At 41.1% G+C, this 27092-nt stretch overlaps 1 protein-coding gene across 3 annotated transcripts in view; it reads right to left on the bottom strand.

The window, feature by feature from the left end:
• The window catches only part of ZFAT (zinc finger and AT-hook domain containing), a 127279-nt gene that overhangs the window by 93701 nt on the left and 6486 nt on the right, over positions 1–27092 (bottom strand). For 2 of the 3 annotated variants that reach the window (XM_072410633.1, XM_072410635.1), the window contains exons 2-3: positions 3970–4077; positions 1177–1338 (exon numbers count right to left, since the gene is read on the bottom strand). In XM_072410633.1, coding sequence (XP_072266734.1) covers positions 1177–1338; positions 3970–4021 — 214 coding nt within the window. In that variant the 5' untranslated portion in view covers positions 4022–4077. Of the gene's footprint in view, positions 1–1176; positions 1339–3969; positions 4078–11002; positions 11033–27092 lie in introns of those variants that run through there. The other variant, XM_072410634.1, reaches the window with a different exon arrangement.

Raw genomic sequence — 27092 nt, 5'->3', positions numbered from 1 at the left:
CCTGGCACAGAGAATCAAGATGGCCCAAGAATGTCTCCAGAAGGAAGAAGAGGAGAAAGGTGGTGATGGAGCCTGAGCAAGAGCAATCTTAATTGAATGAGTGTAATTCTTTCAAACCAGTACAGTAATCCAGAATAAAACATTTGCAGTGGTCAACCCAGAAATTTTTTTAAGCTGGGTGGGAAGAAATTTTAGGCGGGTGGCAGCCCCTGAATTATGACCCAACTGTTCTATAACCACCCAGAAACAGCCGGGTGGTTACTAAAATGTGCCAGGTGGTGTGCCCAGGTAAAAGGGGCTGGGGAGAACACTGATTTGGCCTTATTTTGTTAAACTCTTTAAGAGGATACACTTTTCAGTGAATCTGGATGATCCAGCAAGCCTGAAATAGATTTTTTTTAAAGTCATTCGCTATTTGTTAGCAAATGTTTTCAATCCTGGACCAGATCCATTTCAGGTTTGCTGGATCATTTAGCTTCACTGATGAAAGTGTATCCTCTTCAGCCTTGGATAGCTTTAATATATCAGCTTCCTGTAATAAAGACCAATCACTGCTGCTCTCGCCCAATAGGAAGGGTGATTGGTGTTTTATCCGCCCCCCTGTAATTCTGCAGGCAGCCTGCAGTGGGGGAACCTTCTGGATTCTACCCAAAGCTGTGCTTTCTGCACAGGGTATGTAAGCCCAGTGATGATGATGTATTATCTGGGGGGGATTTAAAAGGTATTTGGAGTACAGAAGATTTATATCCTTACTGGCTGTGGAGGAATATTAAACAAATATTTTGTGCCTGGTCTTACAGTTCACACTGCCAATCTGATTTGTTGGTATACCAATTCTCTGCACAGTTTTTCAGGTAACCAGCACAGCACTCCCAGTTTTTTATTTCGGTCTTTTTATTCGGAACTGCATCAGGAGAAAGCTGCTCTGAAAAGCTGGCACATTTTACAAATCTCATACCTTCTGTAAATGAAATAAATCACAAGGTTGGAGTACTTTTATGAACATTTGAAATGCTCTACAATCAGCAGGAATTTGACGAGCAAACCATCACCAGTCCAATGGACACGAGAGGAGTCCGCCAGCCTTGTCCATTACTCCCTTTTATGACCGCAGCCTGCTTGTTAATCACAGGAGGGGAGCCTCTTAAAATGTACCAAAATAAACTGTTAACATACCTTCTGTGTTCTTCCCTGAGGGCACGAGCGGTCTGAGGGGGATGATGATGTGATCGGGGCTCAGGCCTTCTTTGGAATGATTCTCTGTCACGTGTAGCAGGAGCTCCGAATGACTGGGGGAGAACAAGTTGCACAGTTTACACATGTAGATCGAGCTGGCTCCTGCAAAATGAAAGTAGAGATAAACGTCAAAGAAAAACATGGCAGGGTTCAACCCAGAATTTTTTTTTAAGCCGGATGGGAAGAAAACGTAGGCGGGTGGCTGCCCCTGTATTTTGACCCAACTACTCCGTAACCATCCAAAAAAAGATGGGGGGGTTACTGAAAAGTGCCAGTTGGTGCGCCCAACTAAAAGGGGCGGGGGAGAGCACTGCATGTGGATGTAGGCATATTTTTGCTGACACGGAACTACATGCAAATGGCTAAATACACACAGAGAAAACATACAGGGAAGCAACTTCCTGATTCCATGAGGCAATCAGATGTTCCCTAGATCAACAATCACTGTTATTTTTACTTTAAAGCCTTAATCCCCAGTTATATTCTGTGCTTCTAGAAATCATGCAGCTTTTTCTTAAAGCAATCTATAGTAGTTGCTGAAACTACTTCCTGAGGGAGCCGATACCACATTTTCACAGACCTTACAGTGAAGAATCCCTTCCTTATCCAAAGCTTAAACGTCTTTTCCTCCAGACACAGAGTGCCCTCTTGTTCTTTGTAATGATCTCAAAGTGAATATCAGGGAAGAGAGTTCTCTATATGGGGGGTCATCATATCCCCCCGTATACGTCTCCTCTCAAGGGAGAATAGATTCAGTTCAGCTAATCTCTCCTCATAGCTGAGCTCCTCTATTCCTTTTATTAATTTAGTTGCCTATCTCTCCACTATCTCCAATTCAAAAATATTATTTTTGTGAACTGGTGCCCAAAACTGGACTGCATATTCCAGATGTGGTCTGACCAATGCTTTGTACCGGGGCAGGATTATGTCTCCATCTCTGCCGTCTATTCCTCTTTTAATACAAGAAAATACTTTACTAGCTTTAGATATTGCAGCTTGGCATTGCATGCTGTTATTAAGTCTAAGATCTACCAGAACCCCCAGATACTTTTCCATTTCTGACTCCTCCAAATTTATCCCCTCTAGACAGTATGAAGCATGCATGTTGTTAGCTCCCAAGTGCAAAACTTTACATTTATCTATATTGAATGTCATTTGCCACTTGGCTGCCCAGTCAAACATTACATCCGGGTCTGCTTGTAGATTATAGACATCCTGTATGGACTTATTCCATTACATAGTTTGGTGTCATCTGCAAACACAGAAAAGGTTCTTTTGATCCCAAACTCTATATCATTTATAAAGATGTTAAACAGTAAAGGTCCCAACACTGAACCCTGGGGTACACCACTAATAACCTTAGACCATTCAGAGTATGAACCATTAATTACAACTTTCTGGATGCGATCTGTAAGCCAGTTCTCTATCCATTTGCAGATTGACTTTTCTAAACCTATCGACCCTAACTTGCATATTAACCGTCTGTGGGGTACAGTGTCAAATGCTTTAGCAAAGTCCAAGTAAACTATATCAACTCCTACTCCACTGTCTACCTGTTCACTTACTTCCTCATAAAAAGAGAGTAAATTTGTTTGACAACTTCTGTCTTTCTTGAAGCCATGCTGACTATCACTTATAATATTATTTTCTAGCAGACGCTCCCCTATGTGGCTCTTTATGAAACTCTCCAAGACCTTTCCAACTATGGACGTTAAACCAACGGGTCTGTAGTTACCTGGTATTGACTTTGCGCCCTTTTTGAAGATAGGAACCACATTGGCCTTACGTCAATCCATTATGATCCAATGTGATTATTGGGTCAGCTCTGATCACATGAAGACTGGAGGCTTCACTAAAATTCAGATCACAAAATTTAAAGCTTTCAATCCGCTAAATTTGGTGTGGAGCTTTCACCACAATAGAGTTACATAATACACTTAGGTCTTGTCCCTTCCCCAGCCCATGATTGGACTGTAAGGAAAAAGCAGCAGACCTATGAGCCAATACTTTTGTTCTTTCCTCCTACAAATTTCCCATCACTTCCTGCAGGCTGTATGAAAAAATCCCTCCAATCTAAGGCGAACTATACCGTTTGACAGCTGAAACTAGAAAAGGTTTACCCTTTGGAAGATATACTGTACATAAGTATAAAGCAAGATTTTTTCCCCAGAAAATGCCATTAGAAAAATATCATTGTTTATACTTGGGTCACAACCCTAGATGGCACTATGTCCTCATGTAAAATGTATAACAGCTCTTGCAGTCTGAGATATTACTTTATTACATGTTTACATAAACACCATTTACTAATGACCAACAATATTGCAAAAAAGATCAAAAGTACAGAATACTTTAAACTGTAAAAAGGGGGAAAAGATTTACAGACTGAGCCTGTGTGTGTTTTTTTCTTCTTCCATTAAATTAATGTGTTAAAATTACACACCATATATGTACCTATTTACAATCATTTTTTTGGCATTTTTATTTAGTACAGTTTTGAATGTTAGCAGTGACAGCTGCATTTCATACCCTAGGTTTATACTCGAGTCAAAGTAATCCAGTAATCCATGCATTCAGTGCACGGGAACATTTTAGATGAAGAATTAAAAGCCATTATTTTGTTAATCTTTATGAACAGCCAATTTTGTAGTGATATTTTTTTTCATAAACGGGTAGACTTTTGCTTAAAAAAAAAAAAAAAAAAAAAAAAAAAAAAAAAAAATGTTGCACTACCTTCATTTGGCCTGGAGACATCATTGTTGCAGTTGTTCTCTGCAGAATGCATTTGGCCAAGGACTACACCACTCCATAGACACCAGAGAAAACATCAATACCACTGATCTGTAAAATAAACATACCAGGTTTGATCAGAGAAATCAAAATCAAGACTGACAATCAATCATAAGTTAAAAAGCTGTAAGAAGTCCCCTAATTACCCAATAAGCCAGAAATTTCATGCAGTCCAATCTTAACGCATTCTGCTTAATACGGGCCCAGTTTTACATTTTTGTCCCTGGTAAATATTGTTTAACATAATGACAGTTTAAAACTTTTACATTAAACATTTAACTGTGAAAAAAAACTTATGTTGTTCCTAGTCACAGCACAGCCACAGGAACTTTTTAATCCTCCTACCCCAATCAGAATATACAGTATATATATATATATATATATATATATACACACACATATACATACACACACACACATACACAGTACAACATATATACAGAACTACTGAGTTCAGGTGTTTACAATTAAGGGTAGGGTTAATGCCCCAGCATACAAAGACATTTTAAACCATTAAACCAAGGTAACAATTTAGGGAGGATTCTATTTCACCATGACATAAAGACACTGAGAAGTCTTAGGTTGAGAACTTGGAAACGTATATAGGATTCTAATCGTAAGTCTTTTGACCACATCTGGAAAGTATTTGCATGCTGATTGTGAGCCAGGTCTTTTTATCCAATATCAGTACCTGATCTCACAAATGCTCTTTGGACTAAAGGAGCTCAGACAACTAAAAACACTGTACAAAATATGGTGGAGAGCGTTCCCAATGGAGTGAAGGCTGAAGCGGTCAAAACCATATTAACACCCATAGTTAGCGAATCGGTTGTCCAACAAATTCATATAGATATTATGGTCAGTTGTCCACCATAATGTATACTTACCTTTCCTTTGCTTTCCTAATGGACTGGGAGCCTAAAGCAGAACTAAAATAACTCTACCTATTTCGACGAGCCCCTGATCCCTCCACACTTTGCCATGATTCGGTTCGTCCTACATTCCTCTTTCGTCCTGGCATGGAGGAAGTGCCGCCATCTTTTTCCTTTGTTTGGCTGCATCACCTGATATCACGTGACGTATCCTGCTGTAACTAAATAAAAAAAAGTGCCATAGGCATTCATGAAATTGGCACTCAGTACCAAGAAAAGCCCCTTCTGCATATGCTCGATGTCAAAGGAGAAGGAGCAGTTCGGCTCCAGGAGGCTAAAATTAATTTATTTTGATTCTGTCAGATATTTGCCACAACGGTTAAGGGTGCGTTACTGTCTAGTGTCTACTGCGTTGCTGTCAGCGTAGACTCTATTGTATGACGTCAAAAAATAAAGATGCTGTCAGAGCAATGTGTGGATGCCCCGCAGAATGGTGACCCAGTGGTTAACACTCCGGTCTTCCTCCGGGTACTTCAGTTTCCTTCCACATCCCAACAACATGCAGTTAGGTTTAGGATTGTGAGCTCCACAGTTAGTGATATGACAATAGACTTTGTAAAGCACGGTATAAAACATGTCAACGCTATATAAATATTGGAGAGGAATAATATTATTTTGCAAAATTACTGGCTGCCCAACCAGCAAAGAAAGTAGATGCTGGGAAAGACGGAGGGGAAATGGTGGCAAAGAATAGCATGAAGCCACCAACACTGGAGTAGGACCTAATCCGCATACTGGCATATTTTGGAAACAGTTTATGTAGCATATCTCTTTACAATTCTGTTTTAATTGCAATGCACATCAACAAATGACGACACAGTGTGGACTCTTGTACATATATATGCGTGCCCGCTGCCTAAGTCACTGACTCGGAATAAAAATGCAACCACTGCAAGTACCCACTGGACACAAAACACTAGAGAATTTTAACAAGGTCAGCTTAGCACCATAGCACCAATTCCCTATAATACACCTGCCTTTTTTAGTTTTCTATTGCGTTTTACTAAAAACAGTGGTTGCTAGGCTTGGTTATCTTCATTTGCCCTACTAACCCTTTCGCAGTTCATTCTGTCAGTAAAGTAAAAAGAGCAGCAGTGGTAATTAGCCAATTGTGTTGGAAACGACTGTTTACGCTTCAGATCTAAACTGAACTGAGCCAGATAGTCGCCTCCGTCTGCTGCCCTATAATGAGGGGGAGGAAATCTCTGGCTGAGAGTCCAGATTAAAGGCTGCACATACTAGAGGATTCAAACACTGCAGATCGACATTCAAAGGAGCCGTATACAAACGGAGCAGGAAAGGAAGGAACACAGCTAATTACAACAATAATCATGTTTACAGCTAGACGTCTGCAGAGAGTGACAGTGCTCTGAATTGAGACTTTTTCATGTAAGTTAGAGCCAAAAATAATTAGGTCATAATAAGGTCATTCTTGACCAGGATTCCGCAACAAGGTTCCTCCTTGAGCTATGGCCTAACTGAAGACCCTTGACCGCAAAGGGCCATACAGGTTTAGTATATGCAATGCTACAGAACAGAACAGTGGTAGCCAACCTCTCAGACCTCACAAACCGCTAAATTCATCATTTTAAATCCTGCGGACCATTAATATGATTTTTTTTTAAACAAAAGATAAATACATTTGTAAAATAATGATCTTCCTAATGGTGCCTGATGAGGACTGTGAAGGCTCTGATTCATTGATCAGCTCATGGTTAAGTGAAATATTACTATTGTTACTATTATCATTGGTTGCATTACACTGGGAAACGCAGTTTTTGTTAATCCTACATTTGTTTCTTATTAATTTTTGGGTGGTGAATCCACCCACATGATTTTTGCTATCACATCCAGTTTTTACCATACAGGGTACCCTCCATTTTTGTCAAAAGACATAAAAATTTTACATACAATTAAAAAATAATTAAATAACATGAATGTACTGTTTATTTAAATTTTGTTTGTTCATACAAAGGATTTATTGTTACTCTATGACTTTTTTTTTTTTTTTTTTTTTTTTACAGTAAAACATTTGAAAATTAACCGGGTAAGTGGTTAAGGAAAAAATTTCCGCATATAGCTTTAACTGGAGTGTTCAGTGTTAGGACAATCCCTCAGGATGCTCCAACAATAGTCAGCCATCATATGTACATCCCATCTACCCTGATACCGTCTTTCTATGACCTTCAAATCTTGGTGGAATCGATCACCTTGTTCATCACTGACTGCACCAAGGTTTTCTAGGATATTAGAAAGATGGCTATGCAGAAAATGCACCTTGATGCTCATATTGCAACCAAGCATTTTGTAGCTTTCCAACAGTTTCTGGACAATTTCTGTATAATTTTTTGCTCGTGTGTTTCCAAGAAAGTCCATGACAATGGCTTCAAATGATAAACAAGCATTATTTTCGACTTCTGACATTGTCCTGATGAAATGTTCATCTTTTATGAGCTGCCGAATCTGTGGACCATCAAACACAGCGGCCTTTATTTTTTCAGATGACAGGCTAGGAAATGCCAAAATGAGGTACTTGAAACAGTCTCCTTCAGTTGGCAAAGCTTTACCCAACTGCTTCATCAGACCCAGTTTCATGTGCAGTGGCGGGAATATAATATTCTTTCTATCAAGAAGTGGCTCATGTAGAATGTTTGGATCACCTGGTTTTAGGGCAGATCTTGGAGGCCAATTCCTTTCCAACCAATGCCTCTCACGAGCTCTGCTGTCCCACATGAACAGAAAATAGGTATACTTGGTATAGCCGCATTGCTGACCAAGAAGGAAGCATACCATTTTAAGGTCAACACAGATGACCCAATTGTGTTGGTGATATTGCAACAACTCAATGACTCTCATTTATGTCTGCATATTCTTCACAAAGAGAAACTGAATGGCCAATTGGGACTGACCCAAATATATTGCCATTGTGAAGGAGGACACATTTTAAGCTCCGCTTTGAGCTATAGATGAATAGTCGCCATTCAGTTGAGTTATAGATTGGAATTCACAATTCCTCCATCGAACCAGGTATGTTAAAGGCAATACACAAAGCCACTGTCAGTTCTAAAGTATTGTAGAAATGCAATTTCTCCAGTTCAAAAGTACGATACCTTTGTTCCTTTTTCAAGTAAGTTTTTCTCACGCAGTCTTGATGTTAGGAGTTGTGAAATCTTCTTCAATAATCCCAAATCACATGCCAAACCACTCAACTCATGCTAATCAAATCCCTTACAGAGGCCTCTTCAATTTCAAACTTCATCATTGTTGTCATCTAGTTCATCCCCATAATCATGTTCTTCAAGAGAGGGTAGTGTAATGAAAACTGGCACTGGCATTTCATCTGAATGAGCCACTGGGCGTATAGGCGATGGGGGACTAGGATGCTCTATGTTACATTTATTTTTCTTGTTATATCCTGAAGTTTTCACTATACAAAAGTAACAGTCACTGAAATGATCTCCTGGCTCTCGCCAAACAATAGGTATACCAAATGGCATCTTATCACGTGTTCCCTTTGTCCACATCCGTAAACCCTCCACACACTGTTTGCACACCTTATGAGGGGCCCAAGACTTATCTTGATCACCAAGTTTAACTTTTAAATATGCCAAATAGGCTTGCTCTACAAATGTGCTGATGTTCGCCCTTTGACTGGGAATGGTAAAGGTGCCAAAGAGATAACAAAATGAATGAGGGTTGTTTAGGCACTTACGACGAGAAACAGCAGAGTCAGACATGATCTGAAAAAAAGGAAATACGTGTGTAAGTAGAAAAATAAATTTTGCTTATTCACTACATAGAGCAGCGCAAAACCTCTGACTACACTGTCATGCATGTAAATGAATAGCCTATTCAAATCCACGCTACAGTAATAGCATTAATATAAGTGGTAGAGAAAAAAACTGACGTGACATAAAAATTGCAAATAATTTCCAAATATTTCTGTGGACCCCCAAAATTTTCTCACGGACCACTGGTTGGCGACTGCTGCCACAGAAGACTGTCAGACTATAAAATGTGAGAAGATTGGCAATGTGGAAAAATTGTGAGTGGTTGGGACTGGAGACATGCTACAGGAGACAGTCAAAGAATGGGATAGCTGTAGGTTATTACAATTAGGTATTTTCAACTCAATGTTCTACTACTGACTGCTAGGGTCCAAAAGCCACACAAGTACCAATGTGCTGCAGGTTGGGTACCTGTAGTGGACATTTATTGCACAGTTGGAAGCAGGAATCTTGTAGTATTTGGTTACTGCTGTGTATATTTGTAAAGCAGATGTATGTACTTGTCATTGGAAACATTTTATGCATTTGTATTACCTATGTTACTATTTCTTGTTTGCATCATTTACTTTGTGCAGCAACACAGGAGATATAAGCAGCATACAAATCAATAATAGCAACCATGAAAATTGGTTACTAAAACACAAAGTGCTGAATTGCTTGCAAAAAAGTAGGCAAACAATGGAGCATTTATTTTGGCCTACTTTTTTGCACATAATTAAGTGACGTGTAGTTGCTCCTTTATCTTCAGCAAAGAAAAATCAGGTCTTCTGCCTAACCAGACCACACCAAAGCAGTGTGGCAAAATCTTATAAATCTCAGAAATGGAGTGAAAGAAATACAACTCATTTGGTATGGAAAATAGCTCATTTTATGCATTTCGTGTATGCATTTACTTGTTTGGCTGAAGTTCAAAGTGAATGTGTCACGGTGTAGATGGACTTATATTATTACTTCTTTTGGCCCCACAGAGAACCTTGGAATCAAATGGCTGGTTATATACTGAGCATCAGTCCAAGTAAGGATAAAAACTTGCACCTTCATATGTTTGGCACCAAAACCCTCTATGATCAGAGCCAACAAAGCTCTGGAATCTACTGGTAAATAGCAAGAAGTAGGAGGAGAGTTTAGGTCAATGTTTCTCAAACTTTTTAAAATGGGGGAACCCTTGATATAACTTTCAGGGAACCCCTGTCTTCAGGCAGAAATTTCTCATTGCTCAAGGAACCCAATGAAACCTCTGGAGGAAACCTGGGTTAGGTGAGGGTGTAGGAATTATGGTTTCTTTCCATAAGGTCATGGATATCCCTATACATTGAGATTTATGCCTCATTTACCTACTGATTGATCTGTACTATAATTTGAACCCAAAATGGCTTGTACCAAATTCATTTCACTACTTTGTTTATGGTTTTTCAACCAGGGAGCCTAGGGATCCTCCAGAGGTTGCAATGGGTTTCTTAAGCAATGAGCAGATTGTGCTTCTCAGATCAGTTTAACTGACACCAATCCGTAAGAGTGACATTTTTCCCACAGACCACCATGCTAATAAAATTTGCTGTGCATATATTTATAGCAGGGGTTCCCGGAAAACTTCCAGAAAGTTATTTCAAAGGCTCCCTCATATCAAAAAGGTCAAGAAAAGCTGATTTAGTACATTCCTGCATTTATATATACCGTACAATTTTATATGTTGTCATTATTAATATAGGGTCCACATTTTTTCCTCTCTGAGGAAGCGACTCATGCCATAAAAAGGTGTGGAGGACCGGTCTTCTTTCTCCTTTATTTCCCAAAGTTATAATACACAGTGTGAAAGTCTTGTAATCAGTGATGTTCCCATACCGGAACCTAACTGTTTTTTTTAGGCATTATAATACAGTTCCTAAATATTTTTCTGCTCTATGCCATATGAGTAGTTTTTATTGGATTTGTAGATAAGTTTTGGTTTATTTTATAATCCTTTGTTGTGGTAGAGCTCACAGCCTTTTAAAACCCCTTCTTTTATGTTGTCAACACTCATTGAAAAAGTTTGAGCTCATCAACCTAACAATCCTGCAGATCCAGGGGAAACAATATATACTCACCAGTGTCAAACCCAGGTATATTTTTTAAGGCAGGTAGAAAAAATAGTAGGCGACTGGCAGACCCCACATTGTGGCCCAACTCTTCAGTAACCACCCAAAAACAGCCAAGTAGTTACTGAAAAGTGCCGGGTGGTGTGCCCAGCCAAAAGGGGCTGGGGAGGACATTACTCACCTACAATCATGAATTGCTCAACTGCTGGTTGGATCTTGCCCTGTGTGGCAACTTACAACAGCATATCCGCCAGCATGGGAGAGACATCTCGGTCACCCAACAACCAAGGGTGAAACACAAGGAAAGTAATTTCTCTGAAATTTTTAGCAACCCATTCCGGGGCAAGTTCTTGCTAGCTTCAAGATCATCATTGTGTCAAACACAAAACTGCTATAATATAGAATGTCAACAAGCTCTTATTGTGAAAAACACAAGCTGCTGTCAACCGTTTCAGATTTGGAACAACTGGATACCATCTGAGGAAAAGGGCACTGACTGAGCTGTACACAAGTGTCCCTCGGGGCCGCATACACATGCTAGACTACTGCTGTGCATTGACGTTACATCGGGTGGTCACAAGAGTAGATGCACATTTTCCTCTTGTTACTTAGCCAACATTTATTTATTTGCAGAAAAGACTGAAAATATCCAATATATTTCTCAAGAGCTTTTCTCCAACGTAGTTGTTCTTGTACAAAAACATCTCAGCTTGAGCCAAAAAAACAAAATCTCCATTCCAATTACTTATCCCTGTGCAGGCATACAAATTGTGCCAACCAACACCCAAGACAGCAAACTGGCATCCGGCCCACTGCGACTGTAAAAAGATTATGTTTTCTGTAGAAAAGAGATTCTGAACACTTTATGTGAAAAATACAACATTCTTGTTCCCTGGCCACTTAAAAACGACAAAGTCCACAGGACTGTCAAAGTAATGAAACGTGAGTCTATCTACCCAACCATGTTTTGTGTTGGATAGAGCAGGGAGGAGTTAAAACGAAGGTCAGAATTTCAATGCTTTCTGAGGATAGATTTCCTTTCACTTCTTTACGCCAGAGACAAAACGAGAAGTTAGTAGAAAATCCATTCCTGTACCAATAGATAGATAATATCAGAGCAGGTGGAAGAGGAACCCTCACATCTTGATTTGGTGAAAACTGTAAAATATTGGATGGGAATCCTAATTCCTCCCCACTCTATAAAAAACTTTAAAAGTTTGGGGCATAGTTTCACTTTAAAGTTACTTTGTAATTGTCAGGCTTACCCTCTTTCTCGCTAAAGCACCAGCATCTCTCTCCGACGCATCCAGGAAGTTCTGAGCCTGGGTACGCCTGCTCTTCCAGATTAAATCAGCATCGCCCCTTCCAATCAGGAAAAATCCTCTCAGTAGCCTTTGGCTATTTAGCTAGCTCAGACATAGCACTCAGTGTTCGTGCAACATGTCCCCACTGGTGCCAAGCACACTAGCTCTGCTGAGCATTTCCTCTACACCTGTTGTTTAATTCAGTGTTTCCCAGTCCAGCTCCTGTGCTATCCCTTTGTAACACCAGTCTGTGTTCCCCTCTGTCTTTGGTGACTACTGTGTCACCAGAGTCTATTTTCTGGATTCCTGGCTCTGTGACAGTAATGACAGAATTCTGAAAACAGGGACACCAACCTAAAATAAAGGAAGGAATACTTTCCAGGCACTGCTGGCGCAATACCCTTCTGTTCAGTAAACCCCCTACCAAAACCTGCTGGGAAAACAACACTTGGGGAAGTGCTAGGCTTCCAGGTGCCTAACAACCATCACTGGTTTTCCATACTGACCTCTACACGGTAGAAAATTGAGGGTCAGCGGAAGGAACAAGGAAAAGCTGCAGGAATTTCAGGAGTTTGACACTTTCAGGAGAAAGGTTTCTACAGAATGGGGAGGAGAACTGGTGCCAAAAGGTAAAGGTGAACAGTCACTCTTATTTATCAGGTAGGCATGATTTGGGAGAGATTTTGTCTTGACATGGTCACTTTAAAAGGCCACAATCCCCTTGGTATATATATATGAGCCCCGTGTAATCAGTTATGGATGTCAGCAGCGACACATTATGATTCAAGCCTTCCGAGCCGCCTGGAAACAGAAATCCACAAGGCATCAGCAAAGGCTTCATTTCCACGACACCCTCGTGCTATTAGCGGACGATCTTCCGAGCGCTCTGAAAGCACATTTCAAAAATGGGACAGCGTAATGCAGAATAAATTACCTCGTGCTCGGCGGCAGCACTGAGATTTTTCATTTGAATGATACTGACTGCAAATTGAACTGGAATTTCATCTTCCATCAGAGGCTAACCGGATTTTCAGAGGGACCAGATATCAATACGCTGTGACAAGAAGGCTGTGTTTCAAATTGATGTCAATTACCAGCAGAACCGGAGACGGACGGAAATATCACACGTATTACTTTTGTTGACCCCGTTACTTTTCATGTCGCTAATAGTCCACGTGCAGGAAAATGATGGTGTGACATGCCATTGGAGTTCCTTTTTATTTACTTAGTAGGAACGCTAAAAGCACATACAAAAAAAAATAACAAAGAGGGCACATTCACACATTTTAAACCCACATAAAATCAGTAGGCCATTGCTTCCAAGTGTGCTAGTTCACATGTGCGGTACAGGCATGAGTTGAGGCATTCAGCGATAACGTTGCTCATTCAAACTGGGGAAAGAATTTTTGGCAGCAAACAACGGCACATGCTATCCTGCACACATACTGCAATCAACAGCATTGGAGCTACAGAATGTCTGATTGGAGCAGCATGCAGAGGGTGTGTCTGACCACTAAACATCCGGGCCCTTAAGCTACATACACACTTCCAATTATTATCGTTGGAAAACGAACGACGAACGTTCATGCACGATATATATGAACGATCGTATAGCACCGATCCTGCACATAGAGTTAACGACACGATCGTTCATAGATATTGTACACACAATAGATACGATCGTTTGAGCGATAGAGGAACTATGTGCACGACAGGAAAGTGAACGGACGTTCGTTCATCACGCATGCTCTGAACATGGACGATCAACGAACGACCGTACACACGAACGATGCTCAACGATCGTCGTCCAATCCGATCCGTCAGTCCGGTCGTTCGTTTCCAGCGACTTTCCTCGTTCGTCGGCGTCGTTGGTTACTTTTTTACCAACGATTTTTTGCCCAATCGATCGTTCGTCGTTCGATTGGAACGATAAAAATTGGAAGTGTGTACGCACCTTTACTTGTGGGTAAGAGCAGGGGCAAAATCCCTAAAAAGGTACAATATTACATATAAAAGTGGAATGTAAGTCCCACTTGTAAAAATCCACAATCAAGCAGGTGGGTATTGTGGAAGGGAACAGAGACAATGTCCTTTTTGCAATATTAGTTTTTCCCTGCTTGACCATTGCCCAGCTGCCAAATTTTGCTAGGCTGCTCAGATCGACGCTGATTGCCAGAGAAAATCAGCAATCCTGGCTTGGCCTGCATGTCCCAGGAATCAACTCCGGCCAATCAAGATGACCAAAGATAGTCTCCAGGAAGAAAGGGTGAACAGACATCACATATAGACAAAAAGATCAAAAAGGAACAATGTGGGCATCACCTCTAGAAGAGTAACACTTTATATTATTTCCCTTGGCTTCTATGTATGGAGAGAGGAGAAGTAACTGGACCAGCATATACAGTAATTTACAGTGTTTCTCCACCAGGGTTCTGCAGAACCCTAGGGTACCTCCAGAGGTTGCTGGGGGTTCCCTGAGCCCTGAAGAGTTTGGCTCTTTTAGGTCAGTTATACCGGCAACCAACAATCTTTTTGGCGACATTCATTACACTGGCCATCAAACTAATCTACAGTGAGCTTTGGGTATAGTAATGATAGAAAATGTTCCCTAAGACCTGAAAGTTATTTCAAAGGTTCCCCCATGTTAAAAATGTTCAAAAGTACTGAATTGGACAATCCCAGAGAAAGGAAGGGCTATGACATGCAAGGAAGGAGGGGACTTTGCTAAAGCATTGAAATATTGAGATTTAGCAAGTTCAGAATCACCCAGCAACTCTCTTACTGCTGCATTTAAAATACTTGATTTTTCAGTTCTACAACTTTTGAAGTTGGTGACAGGGCCTCTTTTAACATCATCTAAAAAACTATAAAGTATTATAAAGTACAAATTTCCCAGATGAACAGAATATAAAAATGTTTAATATGAAGCAAACCCTCCCTCCGTGTGCCTCTCTTTAACTTGATTCACTTTGTTACAAGCAGTAGGACTTTTGGATTATGGAAATAAAGAAGATGGTGTATTTCATTTAGGTATTAGCGTTCGCTTTACAGCGGCGATCTGAACAATTTACCACATATTAAAGTAGATCAGAACAAAAGAGATTTGTTCTTTCTACAAAGCTGAGGAGTAACCGGCACAAACCACACACAGGAGCCCACAAAAGTTCCAATAATTGATCATCAGCGTCCCCACAATCAGAGGACGATGTATGGCAGCTCACACCGTCCCTGAATAATAGGCGTTATTAAACGAGAAACATTATTGTCTGTGTTTGCATGTAAATAACTCCGGCATCTCAATTCATCACAGCTTGAAAATAAGGCAACACAAAAGGACGTCTCGCTAATCTACCAAAACAGCTCTATTTCAGTAAAGGCCCAAACTGCCCTCGCTGACGTAACTCAGCAATTATTGGCAGTAATTTTTTCAGCAACTCAGCAAGAAAATTATAAAAGAAAGATGTGAAGGGAGAAGGAAACCAACCCATAAAGGAGAACTGGGAGGTACTTGAACTACAGAAAAAAACAACTTCACCATCAAACACTGCAACTGTACTAAAGTAAGAAAGTTTATTCAAATTACTTTAAAGCGAGCCAAAAGTTGTACTTTTAAAGTGAAGACAACCCTTTTATATAATGGAAAAAAATTTTTTTTTTCTTCTTGAAAACACTAACAAAAAAAATGGGGGGGGGGGGGAGCTCCTCCACTTCTGTCTACCGCCACGGCAGTGAAGACAGATTGGGAGTATAGAGCCACCTGGGATACATGCGTCATGTATCTCAGGAGGCTTCTGGCTGCTCCTTCTGTACATGGCCAAGATCGGGCATGCAAGGAGGAGCTTTTCATGCATTGAAAAATAAAGGGTGACAATCTCAGGCATGCGCAGGCGGGGCTTTTTCCAGCAATGGGGAAAAATGCATGCGCAGTGAGATTGGCACTTTATTTCCCATTTTTTTAGCCAAAAGACGGAGGCGCCCAGTGGGACAGATTACAGGACGACACGGGACCCAATCAAGGAAGGGATCAAGGGACCTGCGGAAAGTGTGGTTTATTTATTTATTTTTTTAAGTTTAGTTTGGCTGTAAAGTGGAACTACATTTCCACTTTGAAAATTTTCAAGTGTACAGGTTTATTGCAGAAGGAACAGACAACGTCCCTTATCTGCCTGTTCTCTATCATTTAAAAAAGCTTAAAGCATACCTAAACTCAGAAATTTCACTTAACATAAAAGGGTAGACAACCCTTTTATGTAAGATAAAAAAAAAAAAAAAGAATTTTTAAGTGCAACATCCTTTAAAAGAAAAAAAAAAAAAAAAAAAGGGTGGAGCACCGCCCGCTAAGGGCTATCAAGAATGAATGGGAGCACAAAGCCTCCCGGGATACCTACGTCACACATCCCGGAAGGCTCTTGGGTGCTTCTTCTGCACATGCCCGAGATGCTTGTGCCATTTCGTGCAAAGAAAAAAGTTTTCCGGTCACATGCATATGCATGAGATCGGCATATGCATGTCACCTGATCTCGCGGCTGGGTCAGGCGAGGTAGAAAGAAGAACCAGGAAGAAGAGAAGATGGCGGTGACCGGAGCGCCGGCTGGGGGACGGATGCCGGGACGATGCGGCACCCAATGCAAGACACCTCCAGATGGATCAGACTGCCCTGCAAGATAGGAGGCTAGTGTTTTTTTTGGCACTTTTCAGTTTAGTTGCTTTTTAACATATGATGCTGTATATCCCAGAACTCCCCTAGTTGCTGGGACTAAATGAACTCCAAATCTGGCCAGTAAAGATGGGCAAAGATCCAACACCCATAAGAGAAGAAGATGGTGGCGCCTGCGATAGAATGGGTTCGGGTGAGAGTATTGTAAAAAAAATTGCAATCAGACTGCAGTAATATTCCCCCAAAATATTTTAAGGTGGGTGGGAAGAAGATGTAGGTGCGTGAGCCCCTGTATTGTGACCCAACTTTTCAGCAACCTCCAAAAAACAGCCGAGTGATTACTGAACAGTGCAGGGCGGTGCACCAGGCTAAAAGGGACTGGAGAGAACACTGAACTGGCTAGGAGCTTTGGGGTACCGAGTTTGGCATAGGTTTCTTTAAATCAGCATGCTGAGCCCTGACAAAGGGGGCCTTAGCAAATTACAAAATACGTTGGCTTCTTTTTCAGCATTTTTATGATGGAATAAATATATTTGGACTCAATCAGAATCTGACAGTTTTTAACTCTACCCTACTCTTTTTGCTGGAGTTTTGCTTAAAAAAACATGCTTCTGGGCAGAAACACAGCACCAGATGACATACAATATATGACTGCAGCTCAGCAGAACTGACATGCAATGGATGATATGGGGGCTTGGCAGCTTCATTGCAGTAAAAGGGAGGTGAATATTGACTGTGCATAAGTACTCAGGATGTTATCAATCACAGATTGTCACTTGTTATTGCTCTACAATTGGGTAAAGGAAATCATTCAAGGAGGGTTCTGGTGCCATACAGCCTGTGTTTTTTAAATGCCTTAGAGTGGCCTCTACCCACAAAGGTGAGTTTATACAGCAGTAATCTTATTTATAGCAGCATACCGGTCAGCTATCAGGCTTAAAAGGAAAACCCGGGAATGCTCCCATAAATGACCTGTGATAGGGTGACAACTGTCCCCCAATTGTGCTATTGTCACCCTATTACATGGGTCCCAGATGCAAGCACAAAGTCCTGAGGAAGCTGATCCCGAGAAATAGTTTTGAAAACATGGGCATGTAGACACCATGTAGATCCAAAGCACTGCCATTAAAAAAAAAAGGTTCAACAACAATAAAAACTGTATTAGGCTGGGTACACACATGCAATGATTGTCGTTGGAAAGGATCTTTCACAATCCTTTCAAACAACAAAAGACTGAAAGATGCATGAACAAGCTCCGTACATACAGCACCGTTCTGCTTTATGGAGAGGGGAGAGAACAACAGAGCGGCACTCCGCTGCGCTCTCTCTCTTCACTTTCATTACGAACGTTAGTGGATTGCCCAGGACAGTGGTCAGAACAACGAGTGCTGTATACTCCACCATTTCTCGTCCGATATCCGACCTGAGGCGATTATCGGGCAAGAATCATCATCTCATCCGACGTGTGTACATAGCCTAAAACTACAATTATTATACACAACAGTTCAGTAAGAGAATGGCTACATAGCTTGGATTTACATCAACATTTCTTTGAGATGGAGCCAACTTTAGGAAATTCTCTGAACAAACCAAACGGCACTAAACTGATGACTACAATCTCACCTCCTCCAAAATCAGTTCTTTATTAATCGCTCTAGAAAGACACCCGGCACCACCCCGCTGAGCTGTGGAACAACATAATTAATTCAAGTGCTAAACTTTTCACATAACGCATAAATTTAATGTGAAACCTACAAAGAGGTGGAGAACATTATTACAGTAAACAGATTTATGGTGCCGTCAGTTTGACTGGCCGATCCGCTGATTTACTGTGGGATGAGGTTCTAAATATCGCTGGAGTTTAACAGCTAAAATAATTTTTTTTACACTGTGTACTGAGGTTCAGAGGGGTTTATTACCCCATTACAAATTTACAACCAGGGATATTTATGGGTGATAAGTCTGAGGATGGTTACTGCAAAAGAAACTTCAGTGACCTCAAAAAAGGCTCAGATCGAAGTATAAAAGAAATGGTGAAAATAGAAAAAAAGATGCTCTTACTATCATATTTACCTATCCTGTGAGGTCTCCTGCAGACATACCACCCCAAAGTCCAGAGGTGGTCCTCTTTCTGAGCTAAATGATGACCATTGTATTTTAACTTACGAGCCAAGGGCTTTATGGATGCACCAGGGCAGGCATTGGGGGGTACTTTTCCGGGGCTCAATCAAATGAGTTTGACTTTTGCAATGCTGAAACATTTGCACATGGCCAAGAAAGTTTGCCCAGTATGGAGCCCAAAAATTTCTGGCGACGGTCTTGGACACACCACCTGGGCAAGCCCAGGAGAAGCTTAAAGAAAGCAGCATTCACTTTCCTAAACTCTTTTCCTTGCAATATTCAGGACCACCCACAGCTGACAAAGCGGGAAAAGAAAGAGGACCCCTGAAGTGACCTTGGAAAAAAGTATGCATGCAATGTATGGGGTTATTATTATCACACAGTATTTATATAACGCCAACATATTACGCAGGGCTTTACAAAGTCCATAGTCATGTCAATAGCTGTATCCCAAGAAGGCTCACAATTTCATGTCCCTACCATAATCATAGGTCATTAACGTAGTCAAGGACAATGTTGGGGGAAAGCCAACTAATTTTTGGAATGTGGGAGGAAACCAGAGTACCTGGAGGTAACCCACGCACACACAGGGAGAACCAGCAAACTCCAAGCACGTGGAGTCCTGGCCGAAATTCGGACCTAGCTCTGCAAAGGTTAGAATGCTAACCACTGAGCCACTGTGCTGCCTTAGAAGTTATGAGAACTTTGCAACATCGGGCTGAGATGATTATAACCACAGGGTCTAAAGACAAAGAACAGACATTGCAGAAGGGCTTTGAATGGTTATGGATACCCAGACTGGGCTTTCATTAAAACATCACCAAAGTCATTTATTGTTTTAGTTTTACCACGGCAGCCATCTACTGGCACATGGTGAGGAAAGTGTGTTTGTGTGAGCAGTATTTTCGCCAGAATTTTTTCTAAACTGGGTGGGAAGAAATTATAGGTAGGTGTTGGCCCCTGTATTGTGACCCAACTTTACAATAACCACCCAAAAACAGCCCGGTGGTTATGGAAAAGTATTGGGTGATACGTCCGGCTAAAATGGGCTAGGAAGAACGCTGGTATTATTTTGTAGGGAGATCATTATAGATATAAAGAGCTACCAATATTACCTTGTTTTTTTAACCCAAAGGCACCTACTCAATTCTAGATTCACCACCCAGTGAATGACTTCGTTACTCTCTAAATCAATGACCCCAGGACAGATATAAAAAATGATAAACTTGATCTGTATTTTTTTTTTTTTAAGGTCGGTAACAAAAGCCAAAGACAAGCAACTAGCTGTGGCTGTCAAGTAACTAAAGGGCCGAGATGTCATTCCATAGGAAAGAAAATATTCCCAGCTCTTTTTAGTGCTAATTAGATGTCTGATGCCCCAGATACTTTGGCCATGTAATCGTTGCTGAAAAGAAAGAGTCACAGTTCTGAACAGCATATCTACCATTCACATGAGAAAAATGTACAAATAACTAAATAAGCAACTTGTTGGAGCTTACTGTGCAGTGGCTGAATTTTTTTCCAGTTTCTACACCTATCCTTATCTCCCTAAAATAAGGGAGTGGTATTCTGTAGTCCAGCAGAGAGGCATTTAAGCAAGGCTGACTACACTGATTGGGATTTTGGTGCAACAGTGGCAAAGCTGACACCTCACCAATGACATTTAGGAACAAAAATGGACTTTGAAAAGAATTTTTGTGTATATTTTTCTGTGCTTGCACAGACAAAACATGTGCATGCACTAAAGAATATGCTTTTTTTTTTCTTTTTATTAGTCTTGGCATACGCTTTACATTTAAAAAAATTGATTTAACAACAAATGTAAAAAAAACCCTGGGGTTTTTTTTTTTTTTTTTGGAAGAAAGCACTTGGAAACATTTAAAATGTATGATCAATACATGTACACACAGGGCCGGAAACAAATATTTGTTGCAAATCCTCGGCATAAAATGAACAGATTTATATTATTTACACGATCCAGGCTCAGAGATACAGACTTTGCTAGAAAGCTGCACATAGAATGTGCTAGTGTCACCTTGTGCCCAAACAGCAGCTGTGCATTTATTTACAATATTTAATTAATACCGGACATATGCTTCAGAGCAAAGCTGTCTAGCCCAAAGGCTCAATTAACCTAGATAACCCTAACCAAGCTGAAGAGATTACTATATATACTGGATGACTGCTGCTTGTCTGGCATCAGGGTCTTCCCTTTTCTGGCTTTAACCAATTATAAGGGCGAGGGGAGAGTCACCTCGTTGGGCATTACAGCCTTAAGTGTTTAGTGTATGGGCAAAACTTGGTAGATGCTTGGCCATCAAACCAATATTAAATTTATGCATGTATACGTGGTCTGTCTGAAATAACGAGATGTGTTATTTCCAAAACAAAGCAGTGAGATTATTCTGATCTCTTGCCATAAAATGTATAAACTTCTCCAAACATGCAGGACAGACGCCGGCACTCTCTGCCATTTAGTTTGTGGTCAGTCACCGTTTATTGCAGTTGCCCCCCCCACTCCCATGTGCTGAAATCATATATCGGTGATAAAGGAACACACTTTGAGTCAATGGATGAAATGAAAAAAAAAAACACATTAGATAGCTAGAAAACAACTGACAGAAACTGATCAGTTCCACACCTTCCACCAGTGGAAAACAAAACAGCAATGGTGCTTGGGAATGTTAACAGAATATTAGAGATTAAAAGATGACAAGCATTACAAATGCAATGTTCAGATTTGAAAGTGGGGCCCTAGTACTGAAAAGCTTGGTAGCCATATGTATTTGTTGAACAAATAATATTAATAAACATCCAAGCATTCCAAAACCATGGATATTAATATAGACCCCCCCACCTGTCACCATGCAGCCACCATTTCTCTGGGAAGGATTTGAAAGTCTTTGGAGTCCATCTTTTGGCAATTAATCCCAAAGCTGCTCAGAGGGGTTGAGATCAGGTGCAGCCCACCTGAGTTTCTCTAAACCAAATCATGTGTTGTTTATAGAGCTGGCTTTGTGCACAGCGGTTGGAAAAGAAAAGACCCCTCACCAAACTATTTCCACAAAGCTATCTTCATTTTACCCTCCTCAGAAGTAAAAATGTTCCTCAAATTTCACATTTTTTTTAAAGCCCACATTTTTCCTCATTACAGCCCCAGAATTGTACAGCTCCGGTTCTAATGGTCCACTGGAACTACAGCTCTCATGCACCCAGTAGGTGGATCATGTCCTTGCTTCCCTCTCCTCCTGGCCTTTCAAACAAACAGAAAAGCTCAGGATTTCTAAGGGAATGGCCAGGAGGAGAGGGAAGCAGGGACATGACACTAGCACTGGGTGCATGACACATGACTAAAATGGTGAATAAAGGGACAATGCTTCCAAAGAAGAGGAATTTATGGGGCGAGGACAGATGCAAATAAAGTAAGACATTCCTGTCTGGAGTCTAACTTTATAATTTGGAACTTAAATATATACACAACAAAACAAATAAAACCTTGATACTCTGAAGGTTCTTTCAATTATAGGGTGACAATGCTCTGCCAGTTGAGAACCTGTCACGCATTCCCAATGGACACTACAGGCGGTGTGCTGAGCACAGGCATATTACCTATCAGGAAACCTTCTACCCGGAGAATCAGTGTACATAAATTATGCCATGAAGTTTGCAGTGTTTTAGCAATTAATTATAGTATCCCCAGGGGCAGGAGCATATGGGAATTATAGAGGCATATGGGAGAATATACATATGTTGTTTTCAAGCAAGCCAAAGAAGTGTTATATGAATCATTTCAACCTTAAAGCCAATATCCTGCTTTGCAATTGTACACAAAAACACTGAGTGACCTACTCTGTCCACCATCATAGAACTATTTTACACATTGGTCAATGCAGATGGCAAACACAACGACTACTGGTTAAAAAAAAAAAAAAAAAAAAAAATCTATGCGTTTCAGTTACAAAGCAGGAAGAGCCAAAATGTGGTCTATAGGAAAACCCTAAATACCATTCACTATTGCAGTTCAAATCCACCTAAACCTATTTTAGTGTCAAGCGTGGCAAACATCTAGATCGGCCTTTCCCAACCTTTCTAACATGAGGGGAACCATTAAAATATCTTGCTGGGAACCCATTCCAATAATGATATGCCTAGTTCATGGTCCATTACCCTGGTGATCAATGAGGTTCCTACACTGTTGGCCATTGGGAAGAATGCCACCCTTATAGATAGCCAGAAAGATCACTGCTGTCACTTAATCTGATCTGAGAGGTACAAACTGCTCATTGCTCGAGGAACCCCCGGCAACCTCTGGAAAAACCACCAGGTTCCATGGAACCATGGTTGTGAAACCGTGATTGAGCTTCTACCAACCTTTGCAGCTGGAAACATTGTGCAGTAATTCATCACTTGAACTTCTGATGCTTAGACATTTCAATCAAGAAAGTTACCCTGAGAAAAAGGTAATTCATTTTTACCTGCCTCATGACCTGTTATGAATCGGTGATTTCACCAAGCAGAGAGTAGATCAGCAAATGGATGATAACCCAAAGACTTGAAATATTGGGTGGGTATTGGACAGGATAAGCAGTAACTTACTGGGCAGCTGAATGCCTGCCAACCACCCTATTTCCTAGTATTAAAGCAGGACTATAGTTGTATTGCAAAATTGCAACCAGGCAGGAAGTTTACTGCAGAAGGGACAGGCAATGTTCCTTCTGTATTGACTGTTCTTACCTGCCTGATGGACACTTTGTGTATGCCAGAAATATATAACGCCTGTGTGCCTGCGCAGGAGTTACGCCATCCCAGCCAGTCAAGATGGTCAAACATTGTCTATAGTAAGAAAAGGAAGAAGATGGCGCCTTCTGCAACGAAACGGGGACAGGTAAACATCATGGGTTTAGTTCTGCTTTAAAATGGAACTATAGTTCTGTATTCCAAAATGGCGAGCAGGCAGGAATTCTATAGCAGTAGGGACTAGCATTAAAATTATTTGCCTGTTTGTAATCTTATTTTCTAGGACTGCATCCCCAAGGGGTACCGGTAATGAATCAACCCTCACACATATGGGCAGGAGTTACAGTGTTCTACCTGGCCCCTTTTCTCCCCAGCCATCACCCAGCACTTTTCTGTAACTACCCGGCTGTTTTTGGGTGGTTATTGATGAGGATTCTTTTTCTTCCCACCCAGCTTTTAATAATTTCTGGGTTGAACACGGAGTTACATTATCCCAGGCAGGTCAATCAAGATGGCCAAAGATTAAACACACGGGAAAAAAGGGGAGGAGGTGGTGATGTAAGTCGTTATGATCAGGCAGGTATGCAGAATGGACATTCCCTGTCTCTTTCCGGGACCTGCCTGGTCCCAAATTTTTTTTAGTTCTACCTCACCTCTACTTAAACCATACCCCTCGCACATAAATTCATAAAATTAATGAGGGCATTGCATGGCCGAACCAGGATCAAGATGGCCCAAAAAGTGTTTGAGGTAACAGCCCTTGCAGTACCATAAGGCAGGATAGCAGTAGGAACAACCAACGCTAGGAAATAAAAGAATGGTCCAACTAACCAGACTGCTCTTAAAACAATAGGAATTAGGAAATGTATTAAAAAAAATGAGGGTTCATGGAAGAGTTGGGAGGACTTGAGGGCAAAGGAACTGGAAATGTCCTTCAAGGGTCATCTCATAACATGGTAATTCTACGTAACAACGTAATCTCATAACACAACGATGCCTCGTAGATTGGCAGAATTCCAGTAAGGTTGTTGATGTCAGTGTATAGAAACTGATCCACAAAGGTCTTTGCTGGTGATGTACGAGCAGAGGAGATTGTTTCAAATATAATGAATAGATTTTATTAATCAGAACGGAAGAGCTCAGGGCAATCTTTCACCTTGCCTTCAGCAATATTGTTTTCAGTCAACCAGCTTGGAAGACAAGATCCAGCCAGACAAAAAAAAAAAATCAACATAGATTCTTATCCTGGGGAACCAACAAACAATGTGTAAAAAGCCTACAGACAGACAGCTACGATTGATGGCATTGTCATATCCAAGCTTGACAATCGCAAAGTTATTTACTGCACAGCGTTAAATAAAAATGTTTTAAACCTTCATGACGATGCCGTAAGGGCATTCCCTCCTGCGTGAATAAATATGGATGAGCGTACTGGTTAATAGTATGTATCCATGGGTTTCATGTAACAGAAACCTCAAAGTCTCTGCTGTGGTGCTGAGGATGATGTTGATAACCACTGATAGAGGGCGCTCTTAGAAGACAGACTGCTTAATCAGCCCAATACATAGCACCATCTAGTGGTCACTGGGAGAAGCCTCCTAAACATTACAGAAACCTGTACATACTGGGCCTGATTTATTAAAGCTCTCCAAGCCTAGAGAGGACACAATTTTATCAAAAAAAGCTGGGTTATCCAGCAAACCTGGAATGAATTTATTCAAAGTTGTTTGCTAGCAAATATTTTGAATGCTGGACCTGATCCATTCCAGGTTTGCTGGATCACCCAGCTTCACAGATGGAATTTTATCCTCTCTCCAGCCTTGGAGAGCTTTAATAAATCAGGCCCACTTAGAAGCGGAAGTCATTGCACCAACCCCAACATAAGTATTACATTTATCTGCTGAGGCCATCAAGACAATACCAGAAAAATACCCTGCACAAAATAAAGGGAAGGAATATGGGAAGTGTTACTGTAGAGGCAGAGATATGTTATACTGTAAGTCTGACTTCTTGAACTCACTCAACATCTTCTGATTACTTATGAGTATTTGTGCAAAGAAGCTGTCAAGTGACCTTGGACTCCACAGTTTTCTCCCCGGCCCCTTTTAGCTGGGCGCACAACCCGGCACTTTTCACAAACCACCCTGTTGTTTTTGGATGGTTACTAAAAAGTTGGGTCGCAATACAGGGGCTGCCACCCACGTACATCTTCCTCATACCCAGTACATCTTCCTCATACCCAGCGCCTCTTTCTGTCTTGATCGCTGCAGTGGTCAAGACAGAATGGGAGTTCAAAGCCTTCTGGGATACCTACGTCACGCCCTCTGCATGTGCAGAAGAAGCCTTTTCTTGAAAAATTGCTGATGCTCAGTGTGAGATCGGGTGACCCAGAAAGAAGAACCCGGAGAGAGAAGAAGGTGTCGGCGCCTGCTGCCTCCTCTGTACCGGACCAGAGACAGATACTGGGACGACACGTGACCCGAAGGATTGACGAGATTAAAGGTGTGTTTTTTTATTTTGAATTTAGTTCCACTTTAAGCATATCCAGTTATAATAAAAGACAAAGTATCTAGTCCTTTGCTTTGACCCAACTGTGAACACACAAGTCTCAGAACACGTGAAGGCGACCTATGGTAATCGGATTTGTTTCTGAAACTGCTAGCCACATTGTTTTTAGCTTGACCTTCCAGTTCCAGTATTCCAATTCAATGACCTACAAGAAGTACTCAGATAAGGTGAACTTATAGATACTCGGAGGCAGCCCTGAGAAATGTTCATTCTAGTTAGTTTGATGAACACAGCAAGTAACTTTCTTACTGCTACTTAATCAGTTGGTTGTCCCGCACAGGAAAGGCAGCCAAATCCCAATGCTGCAGACGAGGCGATCCGCAGTGTCAGATCTTGCGGCATATGACCGATGGCGCCGCAAGAATACAGCTACATATCACCAAGATGATACTCGGGATTCACATAAAAATGATGAACACAACAGTCCTTCTGGTCCTGGATAAAGAAATGCCAAAGCAAAACCGTACAGGAAACCAGGGGATTTATGGAGGAGGAAGACGACGGCGCAACTGATGAACACCCATAAAGAAAAAGCATTATTAGTTTTATGGATACAATATGAATTCTTTCCATCAATTGTGGCCAGAATACGGAAATCACTTATAACTGCATCACATGCAAGGCTTTTCTAGGGCTTCCGCCACGCGCTGGAATTTTCTTCCTCGTCATCTTCAAATCCCTCCACAGCTCTTGTCCACCCTACCTTTCTGACTTGACTTCAATGATCTACTAATGATTTCCTCACTCATAACCTCATCACACGAACGTCTCTAAGAGTTTTCTAGAGCTGCCCCGACTTTCTGGAATAGTCTTCCTCATCCTATTCAGCTTGCTCCTACTTTCTGCTTATTTAAAAGAGCCCTCAAACCTCACCTACCCGACTT

This window comes from Pyxicephalus adspersus, chromosome 5 (genome assembly GCF_032062135.1).
Source record: "Pyxicephalus adspersus chromosome 5, UCB_Pads_2.0, whole genome shotgun sequence".
Classification (NCBI taxonomy): Eukaryota; Metazoa; Chordata; class Amphibia; order Anura; family Pyxicephalidae; genus Pyxicephalus; species Pyxicephalus adspersus.
Note: the sequence above shows the minus strand (reverse complement) of the source record. Positions and strands in the feature narration are given on the sequence as shown.